General features: G+C 47.2%; 1 protein-coding gene across 4 annotated transcripts in view; it reads left to right on the top strand.

Annotated features, from left to right (window-relative positions):
- The first annotated feature begins 1,144 nt into the window (after nt 1–1,144).
- The window catches only part of NTRK2 (neurotrophic receptor tyrosine kinase 2), a 338,909-nt gene continuing 327,693 nt past the window's right edge, over nt 1,145–12,360 (top strand). For 3 of the 4 annotated variants that reach the window (XM_086685109.1, XM_086685111.1, XM_086685112.1), the window contains exon 1: nt 1,333–1,718. In XM_086685109.1, coding sequence (XP_086541235.1) covers nt 1,507–1,718 — 212 coding nt within the window. In that variant the 5' untranslated portion in view covers nt 1,333–1,506. Of the gene's footprint in view, nt 1,719–12,360 lie in introns of all 4 variants that reach the window. The other variant, XM_086685110.1, reaches the window with a different exon arrangement.

Below are 12,360 nucleotides of genomic sequence, written 5' to 3' on the forward strand. Positions count from 1 at the left end.
GAGGGAGAGGGGAGGGTGGATTCCTATAATAAGAATCAGCGCATTTTTCAGAGCTGAACCGAGGCCGGTTTCCATTTCAAAAAAGGAGACAGCCTCTACTGCGATTGTAGAAGAGACCGCGGTGTGAATTAGGGAAGAGAGGCGTCGAGCGGTGGAACGGTCCATCTCGGAGGTACCTGATCTCAATGCACACACATACAGCGCGCACACACACACACACACACACACACACACACACACACACAGGCGCGCGTCTACCCGGCCAGGATGTGTGCGTGTGTGCGCGTGTATGAACTCCCACATGCTGCTGCTGTCTGCTCCCGGCCAGTGGCACCGATGCTTCCCTCCTCCCCGCTCGCCCCCAGATTCCCCTCCCCTCCCTGTTGCTTTTGTCTGGAGGGTGTTATGGGTTTGTGTGTGTATGAGCGTGTGTGTTTTTGGATTTCAGACTAATTTTCTGGAGTTTCTGCCCCTGCTCTGCGTCAGCCCTCACGTCACTTCGCCAGCAGTAGCAGAGGCGGCGGCGGCGGCGGCGGCGGCGGCGGCGGCTCCCGGAATTGGGTTGGAGCAGGAGCCTCGTTCGCTCCTTCGCTCGCGCTCTCCGCGCTCAGTGCCCGGCGGCAGGAGGAGCCTGCACCCAGGCGCCGCCGGCGGGCGGTAGGCGCCGGAGCCCGGGTGAGCAGCGCGGACGGTGCCCTCCGGCGTCTCGGCCCTCGCTGTCTCCCCCGGGGCTGCCGCGGAGGCTCCCCAGGTGGGACGCGCCGCGCCACCTGCCCGCGCCCCCTGCGCCCAGCGGCCGTGGCGGATTCTGCAGCATCATTGGGGGCCCCGTCGCGGAGCCATCGCCGCCGGCAATCTCCGCGTCCCCCATTCAAGGGTCCTTCGCCCGGCCTGGGCCATGGAATCCTGTCTCGGGAACCCTTGCCCTATCTCCCCTCCCTCGACCTCGGGCTTGGAGAGAGGCGGAGGCACATCGGTGGCCCCGGCGGCGTCAGTGCCATCGAGGGGCAAGTTGATTTCTGGGGCCGGAGCTGGGCATTCATCCATCCACAATCCCCTGGCTGGGGTCAGGGTGGGGGTGCCGCGAGCGCGCTTTCGTAAGGGGTCCTGCCCTCAGTCTTAACGCGTGTCTGTTTGTTCTCAGCCCCGAGGTGCGTCCCGGATTCCAGTGCGCGTCTAGCAAGAAGCCTGCGTCCCGGGGAGTGCCGGCAGCGCCGCCGGCCGGTGCTCGGCGCGCCGGGCCATGCAGCGGCGGCCGCCGCGGAGCTCCGAGCGGCGGTAGCGCCCCCTGTGAGGCGGCCAGGGATGCCCCGGCCACTGTGAACGGTGCCGCCCGCCAGGACACGCTCAGCCCCGGCCACTGTAGGCTCTGCGCGCCCGCTACAGACACCGGGGCGAGGGAGCGGCGAGCGCGGCACAGGCCGCCCAGCAGGGGCAGGGGAAGCCGGCCGGTGCAGCGCGGGGACACGTACTCAGTCTGACTCGGGCTGGCACTGGAGGCTAGGGATGTCGTCCTGGACGAGGTGGCATGGACCCGCCATGGCGCGGCTCTGGGGCTTCTGCTGGCTGGTTGTGGGCTTCTGGAGGGCCGCTCTCGCCTGTCCCACGTCCTGCAAGTGCACCGCCTCTCGGATCTGGTGCAGCGACCCTTCTCCGGGCATCGTGGCGTTTCCGAGGTTGGAGCCTAATAGTGCAGACCCTGAGAACATCACCGAAATGTGAGTTACCGGTGCTCTTTCTCTTTTCTTCTCTCCTGGTACCTCGGGCTGGGGCTGGCCAGACGTGTCTGTCGGGGCGTGGATGTTGTCTCAAGTCTGGGGAGAAGTCAGACATCGGAGATGCAGGGCTGGGCCATCTGTGGGTTACCTGTATCTCGGGCTTGGGGCTGCTAACGCGGGGAGAAGTGGACAGTTGAAAATAAGTTTTAAGTATACTGTATGTGTCAGTAACATAAATATGTATATTCTTTGCGGGAAGGGATTCCTTATACACTGTATTTCAAAGCCCTGCTGGGTGTGCTTTATAGGCTTTCCGTATGCAATAACTTAGTTTTGGATATTTTTGTTTCATAAGGTGCTATGTGTATGTTGTATTAAGAGAAGTTCCAGTAATATTTACTGGAAGCGGGGCGGGGGGGGTTAAAAATAATGAACTTTTTGAAATCTGTTGAAGGAGCTCAGTCTCTCCCTTAACATCTTTCTCTGAGGTTTGGAGTTCACCAAGTTCCTTTCTCATTTTGTATATCAGATATGGCTTAGGAGATGGCATCCAGAGCTGGCCTTGAAAATGGTCTGTAAGAGAAGAAGTTCTGAGTGTTGAAATGTGCTCTCTTGAAAGGGAAAATGTGCTCGTGGGAAGCCTAAAAGCCTGGTCTGATTTAATTTGGACCCGACTTCCTAGAGATAAAATTTTGAGACCATTTGGATTATAAATCTTAATTGCCCATTGAATAGTGTCCTGGGACCAGGTTGGATGATAAAGCAGGGTGTAGTACTTTGCGACGGGACCCCTATGTCCCTGGACGTGTTTGAGCTTGCCCCGGGGCTGATGGGGAAGCAGAATTGTATATTTCGGTCCTCCCTGTGACAAGTACATTACCAAGTGGGGATTCACCAGTGCCTTCCCCAGCATTTCCCTGTCACCTCTCCTAGAGGTGTACCTTCCCCCACAAGGGGGATGCCATTACCGGTATTTCACTGGCATGGGATTTTATTCATTCTTGCGGAGGGTTGTAAGGCAAAGTTTCTCCCAGTTTTCCTTATGGTGTGTTTGATGTTAAGATAGGCAGCCCAAAAAGTAGGGCTTGGGCTGTGGCCTTCCGGTTGGCGAGTGCGCATGCTTTTTTTCCTCCCCAGAAAACGCACGCCTGGTTTCTGCCAACGTAGTTGACTGAGATAACCTGTTTTTTAATGTAAGTAAGAGACCTTCCTGGCCTCTGTTGTTCGTTCTGCTGCTGATGCTCACGTTATAAGGCTAGGGCAGAAGGAAATGACAACAGCACAGAGGGGAACGTGCAGGCCTAGCAGAGCTGAGATGTGCTGGGAGCAACCAACTGTCAGGCTGCATCCAGGATGCTGGGATTTTTTTTTTTTTTTTTTTTTTTTTTTTTTGGCAAGGATTGGAGCAGGCAGTGCCGGAGAGGGTGTGTAGGGCCCCAACTGTGCTGGCCCTGGTTCGCCTGGTCAAAGTGTCTGTGGCCTTTTATCAGGATCTGTGTCTCTTTCACGAGATGAGATGTCAGCAGTCAGATGGAGGAAGCCATATGGAATTCAGAGCCCTTCGGACTATTTTGAGACCGGGGGGAGTGTGCCTTGATACAGTCAGACGTCTTGTTTTGTTGTTTTTAAATTCTGTATTAGAGGATGCATGTATGATGAAGAAGGATAGGAGATAGGGCCCATCATTTTCACTGTAACATTTTTTTCCACTTTAATATTTTTAAAGCCATCATCGGAGAAAAGGAAAATAAAACTCTTTAAATTAAAAAAAAAATCATTTAAACCTTCATGGTCTTGGCTGCCTGGTATTTATATTTATGCAATCAGTGGACTTGAGTTGAGCTTTCTTATATCAGTTCTCATAATTGCTAATTGCTGTTGTTTCTTTTATAGCTGATGGCAGGTTCCTATTTTCCGGCTTTAAAAAAATTGATTCTTTTTTTTTTTTTTTATTTACTAAAGTGTTTGTCAGTTATTCGTTCAGTGGCGCTCCTCATTTCTACCGTTATTTTTTCTTCTTTTGATGTGAAGATCCATCGAGAGTGAGAGTTGGGAGGTGTGTAGGGTGAGTGTTTGGGATGGAGAATTTACGCTCCTTAGTGACAGTAATGGGGCTGGTAGATGTGCGTTCTGAGAAAAAGTCCGTATCTCAGCTCTGTCCCTCAGCTTTGTTTGAGCCCAGCCGGTTTGTTCCCTGACGTCCTGTAAAATGTATCGAAACCCTTGTTTAGGAAGCACTTCGTGTCATTATTTTGAGTTCTGCTGTTTTGATATCGAAATGGACTTGCTTCACTGTCATCCATATATGACTCCATCTGGCTCTTTTTCTTACGTAGTAATATTTGCTTGAACAGCTTTTAAATTCTTGGCCAGTGGATACCAGCTCCAGTTGGAACCAAATTACACATTTTTTTTTTACTTTGTTATTAGACCCAATGGTATTCCTGAAATAACCTGTTTTAAAGTTCCAGTTTAATGGTGCTTAGCTGAAATTTTATGTTTCTAGTTTTTTAAATAGGGGAAATGTAAGTAAACTGTAATTAGAACTTGCTGAAGCCACGGTTTACTGTATCACTTAAAAACGGTATATCACTTAAGGTCTATATATTTTGGGGAAATTACCCCACTGTGCTTTTTTAGGATTCAGAGAGAGCCCATTGGTAGAACATTCTAAAACCATATGCATGGGATTTTATTTTCTGTTTCTACGTGCCTATTTTAGGCCCACCTGACATTTCGTTTTAGAGTCATTGTTTGAGCCTGTTTTATCAAAAATTCTCCTAGCATAGTGTCTGTCTCATACTCTTTACCCATCGACACAATATCTGGATTCCTCTCCCTGTCTGTAGATATGCATCACACCTGCCCAGGATCACACAGATGCTAGGTGCCAGCTTCCCTTACTCTGAGATGGTTATCCCAAAGCAGTGCTAGATTAAACTTAAAAACAGTACCATTGCCGCACAGAAGTGGAATTCAAGAGTAAAGACTACTGTTGGAATTATGTAACTGGCCATTGAGGTCTCTGTAGTATCGAGTGCGAAAATGCTCTCTAAAGGACAAGTTGTGTCTCACCCAAGTGATAAAAGGCACGGTTAAAACAGATCATACTTTTCTATTTTTATTGTGGTCAAAAACACCTAAAACAAAATTTGCCACCTTAATCATTTTAAGTGTAACATTCACTTAATGTTGAGTGCTAAGTACATTTACATGGTCGTGAAAGGGGGGCATGCATTCTCATATTGCTTATATTTTATAGACATCAGTGATGGCCTTTTTTCCTGAATTTCTTGGGTGTTAGTTTCTGATTTGGGGGTCATATTTGGAGACAAGTCTAACATTTTTCCTCTTAGTGCAACATAAATAGAATTTGCAGCTTCTGCTGCCAGAGCCTCTATGTGCAATAAATTGTTGGCTTGGTTAAGTGACTGTAATGTTATGTCATTAATACATTGATTTTGGCCCCCTCAACTTAGTAAGCTTTTCCACCGCAATTAATTGCACTAAAAACAAGAATCCTGGCATTCGCAAGCATTCAGTGACAGGCATCAGTTTTCATTAGTCTGATGTTTACCTCTCAGCCCCTCCACGGGGGGTTCTAGAACTTTGGATTGTGCTTTCCGCGCATTTAAGGGCCACAGAGTAAGTTTTGAGTGTGGTTACATAAGCCACACTGGACTTGTTAATAAATAAGGCATTCTAATTTACATCATTCATTATTTAACACAACTTGCAAGCAGCAGTTGAAAACGCACTGTCTTCCCAGTGAAGGTACTTACAGAATTCACCCCAGCAAGACAATGTGGAGCCTTCTTAGTTTCCTATCTTCAATCTCTGCGTTAAGGAGGTTTTTCTTACATTGGGTAAAACAATTGAAAAGTGCCTTGACCCTCCTGACCCTACTTTCTCTCCCTCCACCCCCCCCATCACCTCTCATTGACTATACAGGAAAATGTGTTTGATTTTTTTTTTCTTCTCCGAAAAGTGATATTTCCTTATGGGAATCCAGAGTACTCGAGTGAAGGGAAGGGCCTGGGTTATGTGTTATTACAAGCAAGTAATGGGAAGTTGAGATAATGTGGTCACAGTTCCGCAGAGCTGAGTTTAGTTCTGTTTAAAATCTTTCACTGTTTCTATCCCATAAACCTCTGTTTGTGTCTGCTTCAATATTCCCTTGTAAAGACGTTTTTCTAAGCTGAAAAGTTGGCTGGACAGCTAAGAATTGAGGTCTCTTTCTCCCTAGGAACATTCTGTATGATCTCTTTGACTATATCTGGGTCGTCAGAGTATAAAACCTAGAGTTTTTGTTCAGCTGGGGAAGGGGAATTCCTTTCTTTTTTTTGTTCTTTTCCTTTCTGTATGTTTCTGTTTCTGTTTTTGTTTTTGATTTTTTTTTTTTTTTTTTGGCCTTTGGTACGAAGCAAGTGCCACATTTTAACTCATTGCTCATCTTGGCTGTTAGGGAAAGAAACACTATTAAACCACTATTGAGTGCCACACGCTGACATTCAACCCTCCAGACTAACTTACCACTTCTCTAGAGAGCTCCTTGTGGCTTCAAACACCATAGGGTGGAATGCGGCATTGAACCTGCTGCCCCTTGGTGCGATGCCAAATTCTGGTTCCTCTTGATGTTTATAAATCCACTGGATGATTTTTTGGGAGAGATCATTTAGAAGGGCACATGTTTTCCTCATTTGGTATGTGTGAGAGAGAGAAAGGCAGAGGAAAAAACTGAACCTTGGGTTAATAGCCGATTGACCATTTTCATAATCTACTTGGTCTAACTGGTTTAAAACACAAATCCCACCCCCAGGTGGCAGGGGTCTGAGCCCTGCAGTAGCCTGATAATTTCCACCCTACATTTGATTGCTGATCGATCTCCATTAAAGAAGGCAAAGATCTCACATAATCAGGGTGCCTTCTTACCACTTTGGTCTCTGGGCTGTCAAAGGGACTGGGGAGTCAGTAAATATTGATCTGGAAGATGAAGGAGTGAGTGCTTGTGAGGGTTATAAACCTGGGAAGAAAAGTCATGCATAGGTACTGAGTTAACGGGTTTGTTTGTTTGTTTATTTAAAGACCCGGATATCACAGAGAGTTGGAGTCAGCAGTGACCTGATCTTGAAGCAGCCCCTTACTATCTGGGCATGAGCCTGTCAGATGTAAACTGAAGGTTTTGGATTCAGTGCTCAGACAAGTGTCTCCTGGCCCTGAAGTTCATGAAGCTTCAGTGGCAGAGATAATGTGGTTTATACATCGGTTATGAAGTGAAGGGTCATGTGAGAATCTGATGGCCTTTGGTGACACTGTCACATGTGCGTGTGTTGGTGTCTGCTCTCAATTCCCCAAAGCATGTCTCTTCAAATGTGACCCGCTAGTAAGACTGGTGGCACGTTAGTGCTGGGCTGCTGAGTCCAAGGTCACACACAGGGTCACTCAGAATTGGTACCACAGAAGGAGAAGGGTCCCAGGAATGCTCTGCTCTGGCGCTCTCAGCACAAACCAAGCCAGTGAAGAGTCTAAGGCCATGATATGTTAAAGACATCGTGGGTCCGGAAGCTCCTTCCCCCAGCGTCCAAAGGAAGTGCCATGGCCTTTACTTTGGTGGACCTCCCTTCTCTTCTGCACCCTTGATTGAACCTAACCCCAGCCCACCATTTGAGAAAGTGTCAGAGATGTGAAGAGAAGCATAGTCTAGCCAAGTCTGTGCAAAGCTGTCTCTACTAGAGACAGAGCAATTAAAAAGTGTGTGAGCTGTCGATCCCAAAGCAATGGCCTCATCTTCACATGGGAAGAAATGCATTTTCTGTTTAGATGACTGTGTTTTGTTTTTGTTTTTTAAATTTCGAGCCTTCCTCATCTGTAAGCAATTCATACATGAAAGTCCAGCTGCAGAGAAGAGCCTTCATGAATTGGCAGCAGTGAGGGATGCTAACCCATCTTGGCAGGTTGGGTGTGGAAGGAGGGCAGAGCACACGCTGCAGAATGAAAGTTGCTGCCCTGGGAGTCTTGGCCACAGTCAAGGGTGGTTATAAGTGGAGGACCCCACAGCCCTTTATACAAAGTCTGTCTTAGCGCCTATGAAAGACCTGTGGCCAGAGCATGCTTATTCTTTCCTGCCCTTTTTTTTTTTTTTGCCCCTGACTTCTCTTTGCCCCAAGATTGATGGCTGAGCTCAATGACTGAGCCATTGAGCAAGCTTAAGGATTGCCAACTCCCATCTAGAATTCATTCTGCTACCATTCTGTATGTTGTCCATGGCCTGCACTGAGACATAACTCTAGATTCAGTAAAGGTTTCTCTCCAGGGACCTGGAAGGCTCCCTCCAGACATCTGCTTATTTAGGTCTGAAGTAGGTGAGAAGGTCTTGAGAGCCTCGGAGGGACTGTCAGGTTGATTGGCTTGTCCAGCCCTCTCTGGTGGAGCAGGATACAATTTGGGATAGAATCTTAGCCAGTGTCTCGTTTAGGCCTCTGTCTGCTCAGCCCCACTTGCCCAGATTTGGCCTCGAGAGCACAAGCAATTTTGAGGCAAGTGTAGAGATTCACATAAAAGGTCACAAGTTAAAGGGCATGGCAGTGGGAAGGAAGTGGAGTGGGGCTTCACCCCCTGTCTTTGTCCTGCTGTCCATCACCATTTCTACCTGCACCATGTGTTAGACTATCAAGACATCAATGATTTGTGTATTCCTTGGGAATACAGCATCTTCTAGTATAGGATAAAGATGATAATAATCACACACCACCCAGAGTCTCTTTTCTTTAAAAAAAAAATTTTTTTTTTTTACATTTATCTATTTTTGAGAAACAGAGTGAGACAAAGTGTGAGTGGGGGAGGGGCAGAGAGCTGGGGAGACACAGAATCGGAAGCAGACTCCGGGCTCTGAGCTGTCAGCACAGAGCCCGATGCGGGGCGGGGGGCGGGGGGGGGGGGCTCAAACCCACAAACTGTGAGACCAGGACCTGAGCCGAAGTTGGACGCTCAACCGACTGAGCCACCCAGGCGCCCCAGAGTCTCTTTTCTATTGCAGATAAAGACCTATTGCTATTCCATACCCCATGCTTGCCTAGAATGTTCACATCCAAACAATCCTCTAGACACACAGACACACATACCAGGACTCTCTTTGTCTATGTGTCTGTGAAGATACAAGTGTGTGTATAAAACACCAGGTGTGGTCCTTTCAGACTTAATTATCTTGAATTGTAAAATTTTCCTAATAATTGAGGATTTACTTCTTTAAACCACCTGGACTTTCTTTCCCCCCCTTTTTCTGCTGAGATAGAACTGACACTTCAGGTTTCAGGTGTTCAATGTAATGATTTGGTATTTGCATGTGTCGTGGAGAGATCACCACCCTAAGTCTGGTTAGCATCCATCACCACACATCGTTATGCGTATTTTTCTTGAGAACTTTTAGGATCTATTCTCTTAGTAACTTTCAAATAGATGCTACAGTATTATTAACTATACTCACCGGGCCCTACATTACATCCCCACCCAGAGTTTTAATTTTGTTTTAATCATTCTGGGTTTCTCTGGATGAGGACCTGAGTGAAGTAGTAAGAGGTTAGTTCTTTGGTTCCCTTGGCCAGAGACCCGTTGTGTCCGTCCTCTGTGATCAGTTCTCAACATAAACAAAATAATCAGTGAGGCATTTGGGGACAGTTGCTACAGGAGTGTGATTTTAAATCAAAAGACAGTGGACTTTTGGTTTTTAGCCTCTGAAACAGAATGCAGTCTAAAAAAGGTAGGTAGGCTCTTCTGAACTTCAGTTTTGGTCACCAAAGTTGTGTCCGCTGCATGTGCCACAGAGTCCCTTCCTGCGGGGTGGCAGAGGGACCTGTGGCCGAGTTCTCTGACCGTTGCCTGCTCGCTTCCCATCGCAGGCCTCGGTTGATTGATGTGTGAGCGTGTATGCAGCGGCGGGCGGTGCTGGGCGAGAGGGAGCCTACTGGGGTGGCCTCTGTGTTCTCGGGCAAGGCTCGACACATTTCTAGTCTGCTCCCGGGTTCACTCCAGAGCACCTCAGCTGCCACCCCAGGCTCAGCGTTGGGGAAGATTCTGCGCCTGGACTGCTTGCCTTGCCTTCTTGCTTGGGCTTTTTCCCCTTGTCACTCTTCTTTCTCCTTCTGTTTCCGGTGGTGGTTCTCATTTCCTTCCCGTGCGGAGGGCAACAACCACGCATGCACGCTCACGCACACGTACACGCACACGCCCCGTCAGGCAGGCACCTGGCCGCAAAGCCCTTTTAATGGGCTGTCAAGAAATCTTGGGTTGCAGGGCCTGTGGGTGGACCATCACCATTCCCACTGAACCTGGCGCGACAAGCTTAACACAGGCGGACAGGTGGCAGCGTGCAGGTACCTGGGATAACTGGAAGGAGCCCTGGGCGGCGAGGTGGGGTGTGGGTTTCATATCCACACTCTCGTGTCCCCCGGGGGAGCTGAAAAAATCAAAACATGCATATAAAGGGCAGGTGTTCTGATCAGACGCGAACATGTGGATTCGTTGATGTAATTACTAAAAAGTACAGGTGGACCAGTACATGTTGAGTAAGCTGTCCCTGGTGGGGGGAAAAATCATCATTTTCTGCCTATAGTGTTGCAGAACCTTCCTCCCTGCCGTGCTTACTCTCTACCCATGTGCCATGTGTGCTGGTGTGGTGTTTGTAAAATGCTGATCTCATTATGTCACAGCTTTTTTTTTTTTTCTTTAAATTTTTAAAGTTTATTTCTTTATTTATTTTGAGAGAGACAGAGAGAGAGAGAGAGAGAACACAAGCAGGGGAGGGGCAGAGAGAGAGGGAGAGACAAGAATCCCAAGCAGGCTCCAGGCTGTCAGCACAGAGCCTGACATGGGGCTCAAACTCACGAACCACGAGATCATGACCTGAGCTGAAATCTAAAGTCAGATGCTTGACTGACTGAGCCACCCAGGTGCCAGGGTGTCACGCCTTATGACTGCCCTGTGGCTCCTCATGTCTCTTAAAGACCAAAGTTGGTTGTTGTTTGGTTTTTGTTATTTAGTAACAAAACAAAACAAAACAAAACAAAACAAAAAAAGCCAAACACCAATCCAGATCGTCATTACGTTGCTGTATAATAAGGCATAGAGCAATCATGTGGACCCAAATACGCAGATCAGCATTAGGTTGTTTTCTACACCAGTAGATCTGTAAAGGAGTACAAATTATAACTGGAAGCTTGTTTGGTGATCTTGGAATTAGAGCAAGGGCACTTCATTCTGCATTTAAAATGTTAAATGGCATTAAGCTAAGCTTGCCCAAGGCATCTATCTCCATAATGGGATCGCCTTCACAAAGGGAATGCAGAACTTGAAGTACTTTGGCCCGGACCTGTGTCCCCTGGATGGACACTCCTTTTTCTCTCCTTCATTTACTGCCCAGCACCAATGCTGAGTGACACATTTTTTCTTTGGAAAGGTTAGTGCTTTCAGCCAAGCTAGCTCAAGCCTGGGAACCGTTCAGATTCTTTACAGTGATTTTTACACCTCTTTTCTCTGAAATGCATTAACTTTATTGTATGAAATTTTATTAGCAATTAGCCTTTTTTTTGTTGTAAGTTTATTTATTTATTTTGAGAGAGAGAGAGCACGAGAGGGGGAGGGTCAGAGAGAAAGAGAGAGAATCCCAAGCAGGCTTGCACTGTCGGCACATAGCCCCAGGTGGGGCTCGATCTCAGGAACCTTGAGACCTGTGCTGAGATCAGGAGTCAGAATCTTAACTAACTGAGCCACCAGGAACCCCAGGAATTAGCTTTAAAACATTTTTTTTTTACATTTATTTATTTTTGATAGACAGAGAGAGACAGAGCACAAGTGGGGGGAGGGGCAGAGAGAGAAGGAGACATAGAATCGGAAGCAGGCTCCAGGCTCCGAGCTGTCAGCACAGAGCCTGACGCGGGGCTCGAACTCACAAACCTGATCGTGTCCTGAAGTCGGACACTTAACCGACTGAGCCAACCAGGCGCCCCAGGAATTAGCTTTTTTAAAGTAATACATGAACATGATAAGAAATGCAGTCATGAAAAGTTAGTCTTCTGTTGCGGACTACAACTCTCTAATCTCTCAGCTTCCAGAAACAGTCTACTCACATACATGAGTGCATATATATGTCTTTTTTTTTTGTTTGTTTATACACAGATGAAGGCATGCTATACCCACTGTGCTGCATGTTGGTGTTTATTTACTTAACGCTGTATCTTGAAAATGTTTCTGTATCAGCACATGTATACCAGTCTTGTTTTTTTCACAGCAACACGGTAATCCATTGAATGAATAGGCTGCTCTTTACTGAACCAGCCTCCTTTTGAATAACCTTGTCTACAAACTTCTTATACACATGCATGATTTTATTGATAGGAAAATTCCTAGAATTTGAACTGCAGGGACATTTGCAAAGATGTTTGTGACTTTGATAGATAGTGACGGAGGCGTCTTGCAAAGAGATGACACTCTTTCATTCTGCCATTCAAACTGGAAGCACCTGTTTTTCTACAACTCAGCCAATACTATTTGTTACCAAACCTTTTGACCTTTGCCTGAGCAGTAGGATTCACCACTGTTTTATTTCACAATTCTGTAATTATGTTCCAGATTGAAAGTCTTTTTACAT

Source organism: Puma concolor, chromosome D4, assembly GCF_028749965.1.
Source record: "Puma concolor isolate L17-30 chromosome D4, mPumCon1.1.hap2, whole genome shotgun sequence".
NCBI classification, from domain to species: Eukaryota; Metazoa; Chordata; class Mammalia; order Carnivora; family Felidae; genus Puma; species Puma concolor.